Here is a 24,299-nt window from a genome sequence, read left to right as displayed (position 1 = left end):
GTGCTGCCCTGTTGCACTGGTCTCCTTCCGCATGTTCTTGTCTTCTTCTCGGCCTCATTGCTGACAGTTTTCCTTCGGCACTAGTTTCTGTCTGTGGGCTTCTGCTGTCCTCTTGCTTCGCTCTCTAGGCAGCTCATCCATTTCCAGGGTTCAGTGATCACTGCATTCCGGATAGTGCTTGAGTCAATATATGCCTTCAGTCTCTCTTACAGGGTCCAGTGTCTTTGCTCCGTGTGTAGTCGATATCTCTCCCTTGGGTTCACATTAATTTTTCAAAGTCAACATGCCTAACTCTAGATCATGTTATCACCACTGTTTCCTGCTCTAAAATCTCTAATCTGCCAATGTCAATATTTTCTTTATCACCAAATTTAAAACCTTGGAATTTTATCTTTTATACTCTATAGTCACCAAAAATCTTTTTATTTTACCTTCAAAACTTCTCTGAGATGTGTCTTTGCTCATCACTCCATGTCATAGAATTTAAGAACACAATGCTTTCTTGTCACTTAGTTGTTAATAAATAAATATTTTCTGAATCTGGGCTTCCCTAGTGTCTCAGCTGGTAAAGAATTGACCTGCAAAGCAGGAGACCCGGGTTCGATCCCTGGGTCAGGAAGATCCCCTGGAGAAGGAAATGGCATCCCAGTGCTCTTACCTGGAGAATTCCATGGACAGAGGAGCCAGCAGGCCTACAGTCCATGGAATCGCAAAGAGTCAGATAGGACTGTGAGACTCACTTTCACTTTTACTTTTCAAATCTGGATCTAGTCCAACTATGTCAGAAAAATTGTGAAAGTCATTAGCATTCTAAGAAATCTCTGATTCTTGGCTTCTGTTTCAACCACGTATTTAATACACTGTCAATTTAATAATGAAGATACCAATTTAATAATTCAATACTTCCACATATATAGATACAAAAATCCTCAACAAATACTAGCAAGTAGAATTCAGCAACATATAAAGAGGGTTATACAACATGACCAAGTGGGTTCATCCCAGGAATGTAATGATAGTTTAATAGCTAAAATCGATTAATATAGTATATTGATAGACTAGAAGACAAAAAATATTTAGTAATCTCAGATGCAGAAAAGAACTTTTGGCAAATGTCATACTTTTTCTGGATAGAACACTCAAACTGTCAATAAAAGGAGACCTTACTCAATTTGATAGAGCATCTACAAAAAAAAACCTATAGCTAGCATCCTACTGAATGGTGAAAGATTGAATATTTTACACTAAGATCAGGAATAAGACAAGGATGTTGGCTTTCACCATTTGTTTCAGCATTAAATAGAGATTCTAACAAGGCAATTGGGTAAGAAAAAGAAATAAGGTATTCAGATTGACACGGGAGAAGTAACACTATCCATATCTATAAATGACATGAGATTGTATTTAAAAAATCCCAAGGAGTCAACTACAAGACTACTAGAACTAATAAACAGGTTCTACAAGTTGCTGGATCATCGAAAAAGCAAGAGAGTTCCAGAAAAACATCTATTTCTGCTTTATTGACAATGCCAAAGCCTTTGACTGTGTGGATCACAATAAACTGTGGAAAATTCTGAAAGAGGTGGGAATACCAGACCACCTGACCTCCCTCTTGAGAAATGTGTATGCAGGTCAGGAAGCAACAGTTAGAACTGGACATGAAACAACAGACTGGTTCCAAATAGAAAAAGGAGTATGTCAAGGCTGCATATTGTCACCCTGTTTATTTAACTTATATGCAGAGTACATCATGAGAAACGCTGGGCTGGATGAAGCATGAGCTGGAATCAAGATTGCCGGGAGAAATATCAATAACCTCAGATATGCAGATGACACCACCCTTATGGCAGAAAGTGAAGAGGAACTAAAGAGCCTCTTGATGAAAGTGAAAGAGGAGAGTGAAAAAGTTGGCTTAAAGCTCAACATTCAGAACACTAAGGTCATAACATCTGGTCCCATCACTTCATGAGAAATAGATGGGGAAACAGTGGAAACAGTGTCAGACTTTATTTTTTGGGGTTCCAAAATCAGTGCAGATGGTGATTGCAGCCATGAAATCAAAAGACGCTTACTCCTTGGAAGGAAAGTTATGACCAACCTAGAGAGCATATTCAAAAGCAGAGACATTACTTTGCCAACAAAGGTCCATCTAGTCAAGGCTATGGTTTTTCCAGTGGTCATGTATGGATGTGAGAGTTGGATTTGAAGAAAGCTGAGTGCTGAAGAATTGATGCTTTTGAACTGTGGTGTTGGAGAAGACTCTTGAGAGTCCCTTGGACTGCAAGGAGATCCAACCAATCCATCCTAAAGGAGATCAGTCCTGGGAGTTCATTGGAAGGACTGATGCTGAAGCTGAAACTCCAATACTTTGGCCACCTCATGCAAAGAGTTGACTCATTGGAAAAGACTCTGATGCTGGGAGGGATTGGGGGCAGGAGGAGAAGGAGACGACAGAGGATGAGATGACTGGATGGCATCACCAACTCGATGGATGAGTTTGGGTGAACTCCGGGAGTTGGTGATGGACAGGGAGGCCTGGCGTGCTGTGATTCATGGGGTCGCAAAGAGTCGGACACGACTGAGCCACTGAACTGAACTGAACTGAACTGCACAAGGTTGTGCAGTAGAAGAGCAATGTACACCCATCAGCTGCATTTCTGTACAGTAGCAATGAACAAATCAAACATGAAATTAAGAAAATAGTTCATTTGCAATAGCATTGAAAAGAATGAAACACTTAGAGTGAATTTAAGAAAAGAAGTACAAAAGCTATATTCTGAAAACTGTAAAGCACTTAAAGAAGACCTAAATAAATGAAAAGATATCCCATGTTCATGGATTAGAAGACAATATATTAAGATGGCAATAATCCCCAAATTGATTTATGAGTTTAATACACTTCCTAACAAAATTCCAGCTGACTCTTTGCCAGATTATTGATTAAACTGATCCTCAAATTCATAAAAAAAAAAATTTTCAAAGAACTCAGAGTAATCAAATCAATCTTGGAGAAAAAAACAAAAACATTGAACTACTCATACCTCCTGATTTCAAAACTTACTACAAATAATTACAATAATCAAGATACTGACTTAAGAATGTAGACATATAGATAAGTAGAATAGAATTGAGAGTCTGGAAATAAACTCTTACGTATACAGTCAACTGATTTTCAACAAGAATGTCAAAAGCATTAATTAGGGAAGTAATAGTCTCTTCAACAAATGGTGCTGACGCAACGGATATCCACATGCGAAAGAATGAAACTGAACGCCTACCTCTCACCACATATAAATGTAATTCAAAGTGAATCAAAGGTCTAAACAGAAGTACTAAACTATAAACTCTTAAAAGAGAATATAAATGTAAATCTTCATGACCTTGGATGAAGCAGTGATTTCCTAGATATGACACCAAAGCATAAGCAGTACAGTAGAAATTAGATAAATTGGGATTCATTAAAATTTAAACCTTTTGTACCTCAAAAAACACCATCAAGAAAGTGAAAAAGACAATCCATAGAATGGGAGAAAATATTTGGACCTGATAAGGGACTTGTATCTGGAATATAAAAAGAACTCTTACAAGTAAATAATGAAAGGATCTGAATATACTTTTCCCCAAAAAAGAGGATATACAAGGGGCCAACAAACACATGAAAAGATGCTCAACTTTATTAGTCATCTGCTGCTGCTGCTGCTAAGTCGCTTCAGTCGTGTCCAACTCTGTGCGACCCCAGAGACGGCAGCCCACCAGGCTCCCCCGTCCCTGGGATTCTCCAGGCAAGAACACTGGAGTGGGTTGCCACTTCCTTCTCCAATGCATGAAAGTGAAAAGTGAAAGTGAAGTCGCTCAGTCATGTCTGACTCCTAGCGACCCCATGGACTGCAGCCCACCAGGCTCCTTCGTCCATTGGATTTGCCAGGCAAGAGTACTGGAGTGGGGGAGATGCAAATCCAAACCATAGTGAGATAAAACTTCATACCCAATGGGCTATAACAAAAGACAGGCAGTGGTAAGTGTTGACAAATATATGGACGAGTTGAAACCCTCATACACTACCAGAGGGACATAACATGGTGGATATGTTTTCAAGCAACCTCAGATCCTATAGTATTGTAGTATTTACTCTTGAAAAAAATCTGTGTATAAGTGGACCCATGCATTTCAAACCCATATTGTGAAAGGTCAACGCTAATAGCAAAAATAAATAAATAAGTAAAATAACCCAAATTCCTATTAAAGGGGAATGCATAAATAAAATGTGCTGTTTTATGTAACAAAATAGGAAATAATTAAAAGGAATAAACATACATATACATATATACATCATCTCTGAGCTCTAAAAAACACAGTAGTGGATAAAAAACGTCAAGTTGCAAAATAGATATAGCATAACACATACATGTACATTTCTAAAGTATAGAACTACCATGCGTTATTCCTTGACATATGTATCTGTTACTGTATCTTTAAATGGCTAAAAGATGCACTGAAATCGTGATGGCAGCAGCCACTTGGGTAATGGGTGAAGAGACTGGGATTGAAGATGGAGAAAAGGCATCTGACACTTCATCTTCATTGTACTACTTCTCTAATTAAAAGAAGCAGATATAACAAAATGTTAATATTTATTCATTCTGAGTGACAGCACACAGGGTGTTCATTATATTATTCTTTGTACTTTGCTTTTTGTTTAATTTCTCCCAGCGAATAAAACTTAAGGAGATAACAGCATCTTTCATCATTTAGTCTTAGACTTATTTATTGTTTAGGTATTTTATGTTCCTGTTTGCTTTAAAAGTAAATGTATATAAGTATAGCTGAGATAGCTACATTTCCTTCCTTTGTTTATATTCACAAAGCGTATTCCTTTTATTTAACATTCTTTGCTATCAAAATGTGGTTTTTATATACAAACTTGTGAGCAGTAGATTGTGAGTGCTCACAGTTCTACCACGGTCTGTATGTTAAGAATGTACTTCCTATGGTGTGTGTGTGTGTGTGTGTGTGTTTAGTCGTGTCCAACTCATCGCCACCCCTGGACCATAGCCCGCCAGGCTTCTCTGTCCATGGAATGTACAGTCAAGTGGACATCCTCACACACCTCGATCGCTAGAAGCATCCACTTGTATCGGAGCCAGCATAGCCACGAGCAAACAGAAACAAGAGGTCTAAAAGAGTTCCTCTTTGGTGCTGATGATTTGTTGGTGCTGACTGTTAAGACTGAAGGTCTGAAACCGCCGATGTTTATTGGCTCCGTCTGCAGTACGCCTCTCCGGGGTCATTGCCACAGTTCTGACAAGAGGATGGGACTCTGCCTTTTCCACCAGTAACAGAGCTTCCCTCACTAAACTGCGCACAGCACAGAAGTCCCGCGCAGGCAGGGTGGAGGGCACTCTCACAGTCCTTTATCACACAAAGGTGAGGCTGGGCAGATGGTGGCGAGCGCGCCTTCACAGACATACCACCCACTGCAGCTCTTAGGCATCTGATGGGGAGTCTGGCAAACTTTGGAGTTACACCCCACATTTGAAAAGTAACAGATGAATGTGGACTTAAAGCAGACTAATAATTACACAGTTAAGTGCTAAGGTGAGGTGTTTAAACATGCACAGGTAAGAGAGGGGGCACCTCCATACCTTACCTTTGGGGATTCACCAGGGTCTTCAACTGGAGTGGAACTCAGGTCTCTCTCCTCCCCACAAGCAGGAGCAGGAGGATGTTATCTAAAAGAAGGAACTGGGCATGCTCAATCTGGACCCTTTTGTCTGTCTAATTTTGGAGCCAGCCTGTCCCTGGGATATATGTCAATACACAAGGGTCAGTTATTAGCACGGCCTCCCTGCCACAGATCTAAAGCTATGTTCTTTTCAACCAGCTTTATCACTAACAAAGGCCATATGTTTAGCCCCATCCGTCTGGCCTCTTACCCGTCAATTGGTTCCAAACTCAAGAGGGAAAGAGGGAGCAGGTACCATCAAGTGTCCCCCCCCGACAACCTGATGATCAATTAATGTAAAACCTCAAGAGTATAAATTAATATAACCCACGATATCAATGGGGTGCAGTACAGGTGGCGCAGTGATAAAGAATCCGCCTGCCAATGCAGGAGACACTGGTTCGATCCCTGGGTCGGGAAGATCCCCTGGAGAAGGTAATACCAACCCCCTCCAGTATTCTTGCCTGGAGAATCCCATGGACAGAGGAGCCTGATGGGCTACAGTCCATGGGGTCACAAGGAGTCTGACATGATTGAGCACACATGACCACATGACATCAACCAATAATATGTATATACACCAGAATGATCTTATCTGAATAGTTAACTGAGCATTGCTCACTTACTTTTAGATTTCATAAGTGGGGTTAAAAAAATAAATGTATGATTTATTATGGCATGCTTGAATAACTTGAGACAGACTCCATTAAGATGTACATTTTATAATGTATCATATATCTACATAGGTATACAAGTGTACACAGATTTATTTAACTCAATCATGCAATAGCAAAAACAAAAGGTACCATAAAAAAGAAACCCTGCATGCTGTCACAGTACACAGGTCTGCAAATGGCCATCTGTACATTGGCAGAACACAGTGGTTTTAAGGTTGAATTAATGTTCTAATCTCTTTGGGATTTCCTTTATATTTGTGGTGTTTTATGACTGATGTTCCATGTAACTTGAGCTCTCTGTTTATATTTAATAGAAGATTCATTCCTGTGGCAGGATACACATTTACGCTCCAGTGTTGAATAAAAGCTACTGTTCTGCAGGAGGGATATAAAACGTTGATTTATAATGACACGTTCCAATAACAGTGATCTAATTCTTCCAAACCCTCTCCCCAGGTCCTGGGAACAGCATGTCTCTGGCCAAGGATGAGTCTTCCCTTCTGGAATATTCAGCCTTCAACATATCTATCCATGCTGCTATTAGACACCAGAACTGGAAACTGCTCACAGGCTACCCAGGTAGAAGGCTTAGCATCTCCCACCAGAACAGCTGGGAGATTTTCCAAAGAATAGCTGCCTTTCGCAGAACACCATCTCTGGACTGCTGAATGAGAGGGAGGGGTGTAATCTCGTCCTACATTTTTAAAAATTAGGAACTAACTGTTGAGGTGGTGGTGGGGCAGGCGGAGGCTTCCTAGGTGGCACTGGTGGCAAAGAACCCGCCTGCCAATGCAGAAGATGTAAGAGACATGGATTCAGTCCCTGGGTTGGGAAGATCTCCTGGAGGAGGGCATGGCAACCCACTCCAGTATTCTTGCCTGGAGAATCCCATGGACAGAGAAGCCTAGTGGGCTATATGGGATCACAAAGAGTCAGACACAACTGAAGCGACTGAGCACACATGCATGTAGAGGCGGGGGGAGGGTGAGAGGAAGAAACACAGCTCTAGGGCTTCGTGGAAAATAAGGATTTCAGATACACATGGCCGGCAAGCACAATACGTCTAGCTGCCAAAGACAGTCTCTGAAAGGGACATCTTCAACCAAGGGTATAGTAGGGAAAAGGGGTTGCTTCCCCTGAGCACATTCTTTAGAGGTGACATCTTTTAAATATTTTTATGGTGTGTGGTTTGACGGTTAAGACTGTGATGCAATTAAGCAGTGTTTATAATGAGGCCCTTTTTGATGTTTGCAGCAAGACAGTCCTTCATTGTTTGTGACTGTCCCGTATTTGTAAGACATTTTAGCATCCCTGGCCCGTGACTACTAAATGACAGTTGTACACACCCGAAGCACCGCCCCCAAGTTCACTGTGACAACTAAAAATAACCCCGCTACACACACACATATACACACACACGCGTGCACACACACACAGATATACACACATGCACACACACATACACACACGTGTGCACACACACAGAAATATACACACACATGCACACACATATACACTTGTGCACACATACACACTTGTGCATGCACACACACACACATGCACACACACGCATGCACACACATGCGTGCTCTTTCCTGGAAGCCCCAGCCCCACTGTGAAGCAGTGAGACATGTTTAGTTAAAGCCCCAGAAGTCAGAGTCTGAGAAAGATCTAGACGTAGCATCAAGGGCCACGTTTTTTTTTAATATGTCCACAACCCAGCTCAACCTTATCCCCTAGACTCCGTCCTTGAAGATAGATCCTACCTACAATGCTTCTCCTTAAATAAACTGTTGTATTTCTTTGCCAGGCTGTGGTCACTGGTTTCCCCCACCATCTCAGTATAATGTTTCCGTGATACCCTCATCGGACCCACCAGCCAAGACCCTCTGGCTCTTTGACATTGACCAGGACCCCGAGGAAAGGCATGACCTGTCAAGAGAATATCCCCACATCGTCAAGAAGCTCCTTTCCCGTCTGCAGTTCTACCAGAAACACTCCGTGCCTGTGTACTTTCCGGCACAAGACCCCCGCTGTGATCCCAAGGCCACTGGGGCCTGGGGCCCTTGGATGTAGGATTTCCGGCAGCCTGGAGGGCAGCCTGAAAGCCTCTCTGTTTGCAAGCTGGACTCCAGGCCTTTACTCGTGTGATTCTTGTCTGTCTGTTCTCCCAGCCTGGGTTCTCTGGGCCCTGCTCTTGCTCCTAAACCACGCTGAGTTGTCTAATTTCAACCCTTAGTGCAATTGAGGTGCTGATAAAATCTGAACACTGATGCTGTTGGCTGGGGTATGTGTCCAGAGGAGAGGGTGACTGGGTTCACCCTCCCTTGCCTGATTATCTGCGGGATTGCTGGGAATTTGACTTAAAAGAGGAAGTTACCGAGTCTTGGAGGCTGGAGCAGCTGGTTCTTTTTGCCTCACAAGTCAGATGTTAGATTTCCCTCTGCAATAGCCGGGTTTTATTGGAGTGACTCACGTTTCTTGTAACAAATGAAAGGGTTAGTCAGTCGCTAATGGTTCTGTTGGCCACGGGTTCTCCCTGCCTGAGAGATCCTGCTCAGGCGTGCCCCGTGAGTAACCCGCCTTGGTTCCCCCCTTGCTCACGCATCTCATCACTCACCTCATCACTCATCCTGTCATGGAGCATAAGGCTCGTTTCATTATTAACATGAGTTTGGCAATACGCCTATTCCTTAGTTTGGGGCTTTACGATTAAGAAATGTGTTTTTATCCCCCAGTTTTTCCCAACCGTTGCTCATCTTGTCTGGACTGCCAGCTACCCCCACACCCTCTGTGGTTCTTTTTCTGCCCTTTCTTCTGATTCAGGCTTCCTGCGCCTGGGAAGGCTGCTTTGCTTCTCCACTCTGAGCACCACTGGTCTGTGATACACTGCTGAGGCCTGCCTCCCTTCTGTCCCTGGCCCTGAAGCTAGAGCGCTACCCAGAGAGACGGCGAGTCTAGCTCTGTGGGCACGTTCATGGCAGCACTCGGGTCTCTGTCATCTGCTTGGAGATGTTTTTTTCTAGTTGCATGGAGTTTATTCTCATGATTGTGGCTAAGTGTCAAAACATATTTAGTTGCACTGCTCTTCCCTAGAAGTGAGGAGAAACCTTGGGAAAGGATAATACTGTCCTGAGGTGATGCAAGTAGTAGGCAGTTTGAAAAAGGATATGGCCTGCATGTGGGTACTGGACCTCGATAACACAGAAGAAGGCGTACCCATGGTTCTCTATTTTCTGTTTTACTGCTTGTATTGAGGTTGGGGGAAGAGGATACACAGTTTGATCTTCCAGCTCTTTCTCAGCCCCACCAATGTCCTACTAACATGAACCAGTCCAGATGAGCTTCAAAGAGTGTCAAACTCAGGAAAATATGGCCAAAATCTACATACCCTTTTTTTTGCATTAACTCCACTGTTTCATTCAATGCTTATCTCCAATGCCTGGATCAATGCCTGCTGTGTGGAAGGCACTGAGTACACCTTTCTAAAAAATAAGTGAGTGAATGAATAAGTGAGCAAGTCTCACATCAGGGAAGATGCTAGTTTAATGAGCTGAGTCCTGGGCTGAATATAAATATCTTCCAACCGTCACTTTTCTGTTCTCAGGCTGCCCTCCTGGGGCAGGAGCACAGCGCACATATCTGGGTGGTCTAGGACACCATAGTGAAGTTGTGATGTCTTCCAGAGGGAGAAGGGCAAGAAATATGCCCTCTGCAGGGACTCTTCTGCCAATAATCCTTAGTTCTCGTCTGCAGAGGACACTGGAAGCTAAAACCACCGAATAATACAATATAGGTCATGGCACAGCTGTCCTTCAGTTCAGCAGCAATATCCTCTGGTGACAACTGGTTTGTGTTAAAATACGATGAATGGAAAGAAACAGTGCTAGAACTAATGACCCCTGTTACCAGCCTGTATCCCACGCCTGGGCTGGCAGGCAGCTGGCCAAAATGCTTCTAACTCACTCCCAAGCCTGTGGCAGATATTATGAATAACTGAGCCCAGTGTTCCTTCTGGAGCCTTCTAACCCCGGGGTGGAAGCACTGTTGATACTCTAAGATTGGAGGCCATCACTACATAATAGCTGTTCTCTCCCCCTGCTGTGCTCCCAACAGCTGCTCCCAATCCTAGGTCCTTGATTGCTGGGTACCGTGCAGATGTTCTGCACGCGATGGACTCAAAAGGAATCTTAAAGACCAATTTTTTGGTAAAACTTTTACTTGAGATCTTACGTTATCCATAGTAGAACGTCATTGGGTTTTCTCATTCTGTACAGGAATGTAAACAGATTCATAGGTTGTCACTTGAAGTATTAACGGTGTTTCTTTCTGATTTGGTTTACCTATGGTTTTGTTTATTCCATTTTCTTTTTACTACCTGATTACTCCAGATGTAGGGGACAAAAAATTAAATTTATCTTTGGAAATGTGTCAGCCATGAGTATGGGATTTCCATTTGGGAGATGAAAAGGTTCTGGAACCAGATAGTGGTGATGGTTGTACAACATCATGAATGCACTTAATGCCTCTGAATTGTACTTTAAACGGTTCGAATGATAAATTTTAAGTTGTATAGTTTTTAACCACAATTCCAAAACTGTGTTGGCCTGTTTTGTATCATGTGAATTTTAACTGAAAAAAACTATTAAATAAATATAACAAAAAATATCAGAGCTGAAAAAAAATGTGTCCATCATTGCCTCCAAAGACACACAATATCCTATTTTATCCTACAAAATCGGAGGAAGGTCAGGAGAGGGTAGGAGTAAATATAAAGTGATAATAAGGGAATGTATTAGTTTTCTATTGCTGTATAATAAATTACCCCCAAATTTAACAGCTTAAAACAATGAAGATTTGTTATGTTAAACATTATATGAGAGTCAGAAGTTTAGGAGTGGTTTACCTAGGTGGTTCTGGCTCAGGGTCTCTCATGGAATTGTATTCAAGCAATTGTCCAGGGCGACATTCCTCTGAGGGGATCACAACAATCTGTGGAAAATTCTTGAAGAGGGGAATAACAGACCACCTTACTGCCTCCTGAAAAACCTGTAGGCAGGTCAAGAAGCAACAGCTAGAACCAGATATAGAACAACAGACTAGTTCAAAATTGGGAAAGGAGTACGTCAAGACTATATTGTCCCCCTGCTTATTTAACTTCTATTCAGAATACATCATGCAAAATGCCAGGCTGGATGAATCACAAGCTGGAATCAAGATTTCCAAGAGGAATATCAACAACCTCAGATATGCAGATGACACCACCCTAATGGCAGAAAGCAAAGAGGAACTAAAGAGCCTCTTGATAAGGGTGAAAGAGGAGAGTGAAAAAGTTGGCTTAAATCTCAGCATTCAGAAAACTAAGATCATAGCACCCAATCCCATCACTTCATGGCATATAGATGGGGGAAAAGTGAAAAATGACAGACTTTATTCTCTTGGGCTCCAAAAACACTGCAGATGGTAGCCATGAAATTAAAAGATGCTTGCTCCTTGGAAGCATGATGTGCTTGGAAAAGCTATGACCAACATGCTGCTGCTGCTAAGTCGCTTCAGTCATGTCCGACTCTGTGCAACCCCATAGATGGCAGCCCACCAGGCTCCCCCATCCCTGGGATTCTCCAGGCAAGAATACTGGAGTGGGTTGCTGTTTCCTTCTCCAATGCATGAAAGTGAAAAGTGAAAGGGAAGTCGCTCAGTCGTGTCTGACTCTTAGCGACCCCATGGACTGTGGCCCACCAGGCTCCTCCATCCATGGGATTTTCCAGGCGAGAGTACTGGAGTGGAGTGCCATTGCCTTCTCCATATGACCAACATAGACAGCATATTAAAGAGCATAGATATCACTTTGTTGACAAAGGTCCATATAGTCAGAGCTATGTTTCTTCCAGTAGTCATGTATGGATGTGAGAGTTGGATCATATAGAAGGCTGAGTGCTGAAAAATTGATGCTTTTGAACTGCAGTGCTGGAGAAGACTCTTGAGAGTCCCTTGGACAGCAAGGAGATCAAACCAATCAATCCTAAAGGAGATCAACCCTTTAGGATATTCATTTGAAGGAATGATGCTGAAGCTCCAATACTTTGGCCACCTGATGCAAAAAGCTACTCTGATGCTGGGAGAGATTGAAGACAGGAGGAGAAGGGGATGACAAAAGATGAGATGGTTGGATGGTATCACTGACTCAATGGACAGGAATCTGAGCAAGCTCCAGGAGATGGTGCAGGACAGGGAAGTCTGGTGTGCTGCAGTCCGTGGGGTTGCAAAGAGTTGGACATGACTGAGCAACTGAACAACAGACCTCTGAAGGCTTGACTGGAGTTGGAGAACCCACTTCCAAGATGACTCACTCACAAGGCTCTTGGCTGGAGGCCTCAGTTCCCTGCTCTGTGGGCCTCTCCATGGGCTGAGTTATATCCTCACACGTGGTAGCAAGCTTCCAGAAGAACCAGAAATCCAAAGAGAGAAAGGGGGAGCTGCAGTACCTTTTATAACCTGGTCTCCAAAAGCATGCACCGTCTCCTCCACCTTTTTTCACTTCCTTAAAAACAAGTCACAAAGTGCAACCCATACACAGAGGAGGAGAATTAGGCTCCGCCTCTTAAAAGAAGTGTTAGATTTATGGATACATTTGACACCATTACAGACAACAGAGGAGAATGGGCACAGGTAGCTTCCTGGGGAATAAACTGTCTAATCAAGCCCACATGCATTTATCAAATGCTGCTGTTTGAAGAGAAAGAGTAGAAAAATCATCCAGCTTTGCTCTTTTGTGGCAGAATGACCATGGACAACTCATTGAAACTTTTCTGTGCCTCAGTTTTCCCCTGGTGAAATGATGGGTTGGAGTAGATAATCCCTAACTTCTCTTACACCCCTAGCGTCCAGGACAATGACTGGCACAGAGGAGATGTTCAATATATGTTGGTTGATTGACTCTCAACTGACTGAATTCTAATGCAAGGGTGAGAAATAGTAGTGATAAAAATTGCCTGAGCCTGTGCTCAGTCTTTGAGAAAAGAACTAATCTGGTGATGGAAGGCAGCTCAGTGCTTTCCTTGTGGGGGAAGGACACTGACTAGGGAGGAAACCCTGAAACTTTTTAGGAATCAAAAAATTCTCTGTATCTTGATCTAGTGGTCTTTCCATGGGTATGATGTATACATGGTGTGCTGCTGCTGCTGCTAAGTCGCTTCAGTCATGTCCAACTCTATGCGACCCATAGACGGCAGCCCACCAGGCTTCCCGTCCCTGGGATTCTCCAGGCAAGAACACTGGAGTGGGCTGCCATTTCCTCCTCCAATGCATGAAAGTGAAAAGTGAAAGTGAAGTCTCTCAGTCGTGTCCGACTCTAGCGACCCCATGGACTGCAGCCTACCAGGCTCCTCCGTCCATGGGATTTTCCAGGCAAAAGTACTGGAGTGGGGTGCCATTGCCTTCTCCGATCCATGGTGTATCCATACATAAAAATTCACTGAGGTCTTGTACGCTTGATGCACTTTATGGTTTATATGTTACACATAATTTAAAAGTACTTGATAACAAACATACCTGCCCTTAGAGCACAAAGCTCACTACCTGTGTAGTGAGAATGTACCTGGAACACACAAACATTTGTAAAAAAAAAAAAAAAAAATTCTAAATGCTTTGAGGAAATCTACTATTTGAAGAAGACTTTTGTGAATCCTTTTGAAAATACAAATTTAGGATTTTTTATTTACAAAACCTGAATACATCCATTTAGGTTTCCTAAACTGACATTTGCTACCCAGGGTTTCCTGAAGTCATGACACCCCAGGACCAGTGCTGGGGGCAGGTAGAGACCAGGAAACGGCACACACTGAGGCTGTGGCTTGGGGCTCATCATTGTATTCTGTAGCACCAGGTTATTTCCAGCTCAACAATTCTTAAGAAAATTCCAGCCAGTACTAAATGTGTTCAAGTAGTAATTATCCTTCCCAATCACCACTTAAGCTTTAAAATCTATTTTTTGTCCAAACTCCTCATCACGCAGAGGAGTTTTCACTTTGGTAGATTGGTTCATTTTCAAGCTGCTGAGAGACCAGTCTGCTCACTCTGTCTTCACCCCTTACTGATCAGGGGAGCACGTGGGTTTGACTGACACAGACATACCTGCCACACACCTTTCACCTTTGCCCTGTTGCCGTGGGCACCACCCACCAGATGACACAAAGCAGGGAGGACAGCAAGGCTCACGCTGCCCTGGGCCTGTCAGGGCTCTGTGACCACCAGGAACCTGAAGAGACAGTTTCATTCCCAAACTAATTCACTCAGGATACCAATAGATGAGCTTAAGATATTTCATGTAATATCCTTTATTATTTTTCTGATAATAATCATTTTAATCCCATTAGTGAAGTATAGATGATCTCAGAAGTGTTATCCTAAAGGAGCATAACTCCCCCGCCCCAACTCCAGGTCTCAACAGAGGGGCTAATGTGCCATCAATCACATCACGAGGTAGGCACCAGCCTTTATTCACACCAGGGTCTTGCAGAGCAGAGCAGAGGAGAGGAGATAAACACACATGTGCCACCCCTGTGGGGTGAACAGGATGGACCGTGTTTTTATTTACATTAAATGAATCAAGTCAAAGCTTAGATTACCCCTGTGCCAGGATGTTGTAGTTCTTGTTGGGCTCATTCACGTCCGCACCATGATATGTACTGGAGGCCAGGACCAGGGCAGCTGATGGCAGCAGGGTGGTTCGGGGGCACTGAATCAGACCCCACCCCCAGGAATCTCACCCACCGGGGAGCACAGGCGGGAGCCCAGCAGACAGGAGGAGGACGGGGTCCTGGGCAGGCAGAAGGGAACTGGAGGGGCTCAGAGTCAGAGGCAGTGCTCCTCCACGCCTGGCAAGGGAATTCATTTGACTTTAAATTTGAGCTGCTCGTTTTTGTTCCACTAATGAGAACAGTGCGTTTGCTCTATATAAACTATTTTTACATTTGATTAGAGGAGCCCCTGATCTGTTAGGGAAAGCGCTGGTTTGGTATGAAAACATCATTTTGGGGGCTACACAAGAGGGCATCTGGTTTTTCCTGGTTCTTAAGCCAGAGCTTGAGTGAAAAGCTTTGGACTTAAATGCATGCAAGTGATGGACATATGCAGCCTCCACATCCAGGAGGAGACGGGTCCTTCGCAGTGGGGCCTGCCTGTGTTCTATCACCGAGGCCCAAAGGTACTCCTTCCCTGCAAAGACATGGCTCCCCAGGCAGCCAGAGCCAGGAGGATGCACACGGCGCCTTAGCGTCCCCCCCAGATCTCTGTGGCCCCCATAGGCCCTTTCACTGCTGAATGTCTTAGCATGCTGCTGCTGCCGCTGTTTCATCACTTGGTCATGTCCAAATCTTTGTAGCCCCATGGACTGTAGCCCGCCAGGCTCCTCTGTCCATGAGATTTCCCAGGCAAGAATACTGGAGTGGGTTGCCATTCCCTTCTCCAGGGGTCTTCCCAACACAGGGATCGAACCTGCATCTCCTGCTTGGCAAGCAGATTCTTTACCACTGAGCCACCTGGAAATACATGTCTTAAAATGGTGCTTTTCCTTAAATTCACAGATCTTTATTAGCATAAATAATTTAAAGGGATTTTTTTTTAACCACTGGGGTAAGGGGGAAACTAATGCAATGGGTTGTCATAAAAATACAATAATGCTCTTAATAAATACACACAGTAAGTACTCAGTAAATAAATAAATTGCTCTTAAATTAGCTCTCAGAACTGCTCCTGGCCTGGAAGGAAAGAGTACTGAAGAGTTAATAACTTTTGTAGTAAAGGGTTCAGTGTCACCAGTGCCAGGGCTGTGACTTTGGCAGCCCTGGCCTGGAGACAAGGAAACTCCCCGAGGGCGGGCCCGCTGGTTCCCTGTGTGCCCAGGCCCCCCGGGGTGCTGGGTGATGCTCCACCTGACTGGTAACTACTGGTCCTGTCCGCCTGCCGTTTCCTCCAAGAAGAATCACAGCTGTGCTCTTCTTCTCACAGTTTGTTTTGCTCGTGTGCCCGGAGACCCCAAAGCAAGGGAAGCATTCACAAGGAGATAAACGTATAAACACAAGAAGAAACCAACACACACATCCTCTGCAGGACAGTCGGGAAATCACACAGGATCCGACCAAAGGAAGAAGCCAGGAAAGTCAATAAACAAGTTGGAGGAGACGCAATGTACAGAGAAGAAACAAACACTGAGAGGAGGAAAAAAGATGCAACATGGAAGGTCTTGAGTTAAAAAGTCCCCTGAGCCTCTATTTCCAGGATTGTATCTGAGGTCCCAGGGATCAGAAAGTCACCCTCCCAGGAGACTCTGTGTCACCAATGCCTCGAAATTTCTCCTCTCTGCCTCACAGCCCTCTCTCATCCACTCGGTGCCCACATGGGCCTTGTTCTGAGTCGTGTAATTTTCAGGGAGGCCATGTTTTGCTAATTATTGAGGCAAGGCAAGGAATCAACCTTCCGTGAGGACACGCTGTATGCCAGACACGGTTTGACTTTTTACAATGACTACCAAATTGCTCTCAGTAATATCTCATCATGAGATAAATGGTCTTACCATTTTAGAAAGAATTTTGCATAAAGTCCCACAGCCAGTAGAGTTGGAAGTGAAATAGAATTTGCTCTTAAAAAGCCCCTACCCCTCTACTCTGTCTCTCTGTAACCTCTAGTCCCCAGATTCCTTCCCTTCCCTGTGTCCTGTGCCTTTAAGGATCATTTGCAGGGAGTCCTGTTCTGACTATTTAGGGCTGAGGAGCCTCAGGTGAGTAACACCCAAAACTAGAGTCAGAAGGTTGGCTCGGCACAGCGCTGGGATGTCTGGAAGTCAGAGAAGCATGTGAAGAGACAGGTACGGCAGTTCAGCAAGAGCTATGAGAATCAGAGGGTAAGAAGCTAATGGGAAGCTTAGAATATAAAACACATTTGAAAAGAGTTGGAATTCCTCAGCCTGGAGAGGAAGTTTATTCATGTTTTTTCATATATTTCGTAGGAAAACCGCCTTCCCCCACGCAGGTCTCTGTGGCTGGTGACCATCTTCCCAGTGAACACACAGACAGAACTCACAGCACAGTGCCCAGGCTAGGAGAGGAGACCAACAGGTGGGTTCTCAAAACACACTGAAGCTTCTCTTGAGGGTGCTGGCTGCAACGTGGAATTGAAGTCCTGTCTTGTTCTGTGACCAGGACTTGTTTCTGGTTAACTGGTCTCTAGTTACAATCAGGTACCATCTTGCTGAATGCTGGAAGGGGATGTGGTTCTCACTAGCCGCCCTGAATACTGCCTTTTAAATAATGTCAGTAGAACCCCATTCCTCCTCTGTGTTTAGGGCTCTGAGATGAAGCATAACAAACACTTGGGATACAGATATTCTGTAAAGTTCTGTTTGTAATGATTTCTCTTTGGGGTTTGGTATGAAAGAAGCTGATGCAGAGGTTAGCCTGTGTATGTGGACTTTCTTATGAGGAATATTGCTTTATGAGGATCTCGCCTTAAAAAGAGGAATGCAAATAATGACTGCGGTTCAGATGGTATATTTTGGTTTAAATTGTTATATAGAGAGCTCTGTGTTGGTCAGCAGGACCTGGTTAGAGAAATGCTTTGATTTCTGTAGTTAATTAAACATTGTTGCCTTAAGTCAAAAGTTAAGTGGCTGAGCTGTAGTAAATTATGCTCCCAACTCCTCTTATAGGCTGGGACGGAAAGACGTTCGTGAGAGGTCATTCCCTGCTTCTTATACAGCGGTCGGGGGTGTCTCCTCCTGAAGGCAGGGTCTGGTCTGATGCTGAAGGAGGGCTGGACTGCTGCGGGGCTGCTGAGGGCTTTCAGATTAAGTCATCGCACCGATCACCCCTGTGCACAGCCACCCTGTCACCGCGCAGAGCCGAGTCGGGATGTACTTAGAGCGCCGGACGGAGGAGGAAGGGCGCTCTTGAGACAGGATGGCAGTGTGCAGTGAGCAGAGGTGCCACCACCACCCTCTCTTCCTTTGTCACTGATGTTTTACACAGAACACCAGTAGTGACCAGAGCTTGACCTTTTCCTAGTACTTACTGCCGAATGATTTCAGAATTCTCGCTGCTTTGACAGGCTTTAGAGTGGCTCATTGTTTTGTCTTTCTTTCAGTACCAGAAGATTGAACTTTCTCATATATTTATTGGTTCCTTGGCTCTTTTTTGAGTGGCCTGATCTGGTCCCCCCCCTCTGCCTGCTCCAATTCCCTGGCCCTGTCATGGGGGCGGAGAGGGGAGACTGGGGTGAACAGTAGCTCTAGCTGAGGTTCGTGCAAGGCAAAGGCAGCCTTTGGACCTGAACCATCACCTCAGCTGAAGCTGCCAGTCCTCCCGTTTCTAGGTGGTGCATTTCGAGTGGTCCTTGCTTTATCCTCTGTCTTTGGAACCATGTCAGGAGGCAGGTAAAAGAGAAGGAGGGGGGCGGGCAAGAGCCTTTTCCTTTCTCATGGACAGAGCCGAACTGAGACTTCTGAGCCCCCTGGGAAGGCTAATAATTTGGCGCTCTTTAAAGTGATGTTCTTTCAATTTTGGAATATTAATATTGGGATCAGAGCACTGGGGGAAGGGGCGGGGGAGCTGGAGAGGCAGGGTCACTGGCAGCTGCTCAGTCACGTCCCCTGGGACCCCAAACTCACCAAGTCCAGCCCCACTGGCATACCCCTCTGGCAAAAGCAAAGCCCTACAGGTGACTGGCTCGCCCTTCTCAGAGGCAGTTTAGCAACCCTTGGCTTCTTACAAAGCATATCGCTTGGGGTGATCTCACCCCCCGAGGGCCATAGCCCACCCAACCCCACACAGAAGCAGATTCTGGCGACCACACCTGTCTCCCTGGCGACCATGCTTTCATACCTTCGGACCCTCACCCAGGGGCTGGTCCATCCCTGAGTCTGGAGTTACTCTGCACGGGAGCCCCGAAGCCCCTTTGCTCCAAGCCAGCCTCAGCGGAGGAGGCCATTGCTCTCTGGATAAACAACTTATTATAACTGAAAACTCTCATTCCACTTTTAGCCTCTCCCTTTCCAGTATGAATAACCCCAGTGCCTTTCATCTGACTCTGCACTTCGGTCAGCTCTTCCAACCTGCCGGCACGCCCATGATTCCAGGCTTGACCTGGGCTGGCCTCCTGGCATAGTTCCCTCCCTCCTCTCTCTGCTCTTTGCTGGACTAGCTCATCTTTCAGGTGTAAATTTAAAAGTTTCTTTCCCTAGCCCTGCTGCACTGGAACTCTGTTCCGGACGTGCCCCTCTCCTGAAAAAGAGAATGCCACACTTACTGCTATTCGTGTATAAATGTCTGTCTTCCCCACCAGGCGGAAGTCTCCTGTCTGGTTTGTTTCACGGAACATCTTTGTCTTATCTAGCATGCTTGGCATTTAGACAGGACTCATTGAATGAATGTTCCGTTTGTTGAATTCAAAGGACATACCTTCTGATTTCAGGATGACCCTGCAGTCCCTGACTTCAAAGCACGGCCCCCGTCCCCACCCCTCCCACCAACCTGCAGACCATGTTTACTCAGCCCGATGGCAGCCTCGCCCCATTGCCTGCTCCGGGGAAGCATGTGTCTGCAGCCTTGGCTATCTTCAAAGGGTTTTGTTTGGATCAGCTGGAAGGACTTCAGCACCTTCATCAAATCAGGGTGAACATTACATTGTCCAGACTCCTCAGGCAGGTTTTGTTTACCCTGGGATCGCCTCCAAGATATCAGCTGATGGCTTCAAATTCTTTTTATGGTCTCACATTTGGACAGACTCAGATTTTCCTCCTTCATCTTCCAAACCTTCTCTAAGATTTTCTCCCTTTGTTTGTTCAAGGTTTTTTGTAAATGCTTTTCCCCACATGACTTTCCCTGCAGACCACTGGCTACGTAGCTTCCACCTAGTGCTGTGAAGTCCTGCAATGGCAGGGACTAGCTGCAAAGGGCAGGTGGCATGTTTTCTGATGCTCCCAGTTATCCATCCATCTTTTCCCCTTTCACAGCATGGAAGTTGGTGGGTTTTTTTGGTGCAGACATAGTGGATGTAAACTAATGGTTTCCTGAAGGAAAGTGGACTGGGAAATTTATTTGTAAGGTGGGGGTTGCGATTAATAGAGATCCAAGTTCAGTCACCAAGTGCAGACTAGGATAGCCTGAACCTCAGGGAAAAGTGTTGACACACATATACTTAGGGGACTTCCCTGGAGGTCTAGTGGTTAAGACCCTGTGCTTCAGAAGGACACAGGTTCAATCCCTGGTCAAGTAACTAAGATTTTGCATGCTACTGGAAAACACACATACACACACACATGTATTTAAAATACACACGTACATTTGATGGGCACCTACTGTGTCTAGCATGGGTGGTAATGAAGATACGTAAGCCATGGTCTTCACCCTCAAGAAGCCTAAGTCTGCTAAGACAATGGCAGTGCAGAATGGCGAGTGCCGGGTAAGGCAGGGGAGGGAGGAGTCAAAGACACAGAGAGTAGACCATTTGGGTTGCATGCATGTCCCCTGACGTGTGGCAATGGCACCTAGAAAGCCAGTTTTAAAAAGCCTCAAATCCCTGGGGCCCAAGGTCACAGGTGTCTTCCTGGTCATCAAGATTGATTGGATAGCCTCATATTTTTCTCCCAGCTGGACTCAAACCAAGAGTCAGAAAACCACCTCCCCCGCCCCCGACACAATACCCCTGCCTCACATATTGATTACCTATTGCTGTGTAAGAAATTACCACAAAATGACATATAGAGAAAAAAATATTTACTATGTTAATACAAAGAATGTTGCCTATCACCCACTCATATAAAGATCAAGTCATTAGCCACTGTGATTGCTGATTGACAGCGTACACCATGAAAGAGATGCAGGATGAGGCACTTTGTGCTTTGGGGGAAAAGGCCCCTGAGAGAGCTAGATATGTCTCAGGAAAACTTGTTTTGTGAACCTGGATTCTTGCATCTTCCCATACTTAGAAAAGCACTGAAATCATTAACTGAGATAACTCATTAGGAGCATCTGCTGAGATGTCTTCTTGATTGCATGCGCCCCTCAGCCAAAATCACAGATAGACTGACCTTCCCCCGCTTCAGAGCAGCTCCTCAGAGCTACTGCAGAGGCCGTCTCCCAGGCTCTCGTCCTCAGAAAGACTCAATTCACAGCAGAGGCCGTCTCCCAGGCTCTCGTCCTCAGAAAGACTCAATTCACAGCTCTGACACATTTTTTTTTTTATTTTTTTATTTTTTCTAATTTTATTTTATTTTTAAACTTTACATAATTGTATTAGTTTTGCCAAATATCAAAATGAATCCACCACAGGTATACATGTGTTCCCCATCCCAAACCCTCCTCCTTCCTCCCTCCCCCATACCATCCTCTGGGCCGTCCCAGTGCACCAGCCCCAAGCATCCAGCATCCTGCATTGAACCTGGACTGGCAACTTGTTTCCTACATGATATTTTACATGTTTCATTGCCATTCTCCCAAATCTTCCCACCCTCTCCCTCTCCCACAGAGTCCATAAGACTGTTCTATACATCAGTGTCTCTTTTGCTGTCTCGCATAATCGGGTTATTGTTACCATCTTTCTAAATTCCATATATATGCATTAGTATACTGTATTTATGTTTTTCCTTCTGGCTTACTTCACTCTGTATAATAGGCTCCAGTTTCATCCACCTCATTAGAACTGATTCAAATGTATTCTTTTTAATGGCTGAGTAATACTCCATTGTGTATATGTACCACAGCTTTCTTATCCATTCATCTGCTGATGGACATCTAGGTTGCTTCCATGTCCTGGCTATTATAAACAGTGCTGCGATGAACATTGGGGTACACGTGTCTCTTTCCCTTCTGGTTTCCTCAGTGTGTATGCCCAGCAGTGGGGTTGCTGGATCATAAGGCAGTTCTATTTCCAGTTTTTTAAGGAATCTCCACACTGGTCTCCATAGTGGCTGTACTAGTTTGCATTCCCACCAACAGTGTAAGAGGGTTCCCTTTTCTCCACACCCTCTCCAGCATTTATTATTTGTAGACTTTTGGATCGCAGCCATTCTGACTGGTGTGAAATGGTACCTCATAGTGGTTTTGATTTGCATTTCTCTGATAATGAGTGATGTTGAGCATCTTTTCATGTGTTTGTTAGCCATCTGTATGTCTTCTTTGGAGAAATGTCTATTTAGTTCTTTGGCCCATTTTTTGATTGGGTCGTTTATTTTTCTGGAGTTGAGCTGTAGGAGTTGCTTGTATATTTTTGAGATTAGTTGTTTGTCGGTTGCTTCATTTGCTATTATTTTCTCCCATTCTGAAGGCTGTCTTTTCACCTTGCTAATAGTTTCCTTTGATGTGCAGAAGCTTTTAAGGTTAATTAGGTCTCATTTGTTTATTTTTGCTTTTATTTCCAATATTCTGGGAGGTGGGTCATAGAGGATCCTGCTGTGATGTATGTCGGAGAGTGTTTTGCCTCTGACACATTTTTAAAGTGGAGTATGGTTGCTTTCCAAGGTTGCATTAGTTCCTGCTGTACAACAAGGTTAATCGGCCACGTGTATACATATATCCCCTTGTCCTTGGATTTCCTTCCCGTTTAGGTCACCACCAAGCATTAAGTAGAGTTCCCTGTGCTGTACAGTTACCTATTTTACACATAGTATATGCATGCACGCTAAGTCACTTCAGTCATGTCAGCTCTTTGCAACCCTATGGACTGTAGCCCACCAGGCTCCTCTGTCCATGGGGATTTTCCAGGCAAGGATACCTGAGTGGGTTGCCATGCCCTCCTCCAGGGGATCTTCTTGACCCAGGGATCGAACCCACATCTCTTGTTTCGCCTGCATCGGCTGGCGGGGTCTTTAGCACTAGCACTCCCTGGGAAGCCCAGTAGAGTATATATATGCCAATCCTAACCTCCCAGCCCATCCCAAGCATCTCCCTCCTTGGCATCCATATCACAGCTCTTACATCGCTTCTTTACGTAGTCAACAATCCCCTCCCATTTCTGAGGGTCAGGAATCTGGGTGCATCTTGCCTGGGTGTCCCTGGCCAAGGATTCTCATGGGGCGCCCGTCTTAACGAAGACATGATTGAGTTGCGGAAGGAGAGTGGCAGGATTCAAGGGAGAGCTGAGGACCCATTATAGAAGCCATAATCTTTTATCACCTACTTTATCTGAAGTGACATCCATTACTTCCGCCACGTTCTGTGTGTTAGAAGTGAGTCACTAAATTCAGTCCATTCTCAAAGGGTGTGGTGCCAGGGGCAGGGACCCCTGGGGGCTGCCTTCGGGGCTGCCCACTGTGCCCTCTCCGGCCCTGTTCTCCCTTTCTCATTGCCACTTCAGGTTGTGGTGTGCTTATAAAAAGGACTGGTGATTGCATCCCTCTTTTCTCTGTGTCGCCAAGAGTGGGGAATGGCCTTGCATCATGTCAGCGTGTCAGGCTGGATGTTCTGCTTGTACAGATGGGGGACCCAGAAGCCTTGGTGGGACTGGCAAAGCCTCCCTCACAAGAGGCCAACTACTGAATGGGAGGTGGTAAGTTTAGGAAGAGGTTGTTTCTGAATGCGTTTGGCTAGAGGAGAGCCATTTTTCAAATTATGACTTAACACTCCGATCTGTCCCTTGATGCGGCTAAGTCATCTACCATCTTATAAAGATGCTTGTAGTTGCCTTGAAGGCACAGGACTGAAGAGCTGACTTGCAGAGTTCGGTTTCTTGTGCCATCTCAGGGCTAAGCCTTTCCCATGTGGTCACAGAGGCCAGACTGGCCTTGGTACCTTTCCCACCTTCCCTTTCAGACCTTGCAAGCCCTTCCCGGCTCTGTGACTCGGCATAGTCACTCTAGTACCCAGTCATCCTTGTCTCCTATGAGTTCTCTACCAGCTCCAGTCCGTCCT

General features: G+C 44.8%; 1 protein-coding gene across 2 annotated transcripts in view; it reads left to right on the top strand.

The window, feature by feature from the left end:
- ARSB (arylsulfatase B) overlaps positions 1-11,077 on the top strand; it is a 183,940-nt gene extending 172,863 nt beyond the window's left edge. For both annotated transcript variants that reach the window (XM_070377261.1, XM_070377262.1), the window contains 2 exons: positions 6,856-6,978; positions 8,210-11,077. In XM_070377261.1, the coding sequence (XP_070233362.1) occupies positions 6,856-6,978; positions 8,210-8,475 (389 nt within the window). In that variant the 3' untranslated portion in view covers positions 8,476-11,077. The remainder of the gene's footprint in view (positions 1-6,855; positions 6,979-8,209) is intronic.
- The last annotated feature ends 13,222 nt before the right edge of the window (positions 11,078-24,299 follow it).

The sequence above is a fragment of the Bos mutus genome, chromosome 10, assembly GCF_027580195.1.
Source record: "Bos mutus isolate GX-2022 chromosome 10, NWIPB_WYAK_1.1, whole genome shotgun sequence".
NCBI classification, from domain to species: Eukaryota; Metazoa; Chordata; class Mammalia; order Artiodactyla; family Bovidae; genus Bos; species Bos mutus.
The sequence above is the reverse complement of the archived record's forward strand: the minus strand, read 5'-3'. Positions and strand labels throughout refer to the sequence as shown.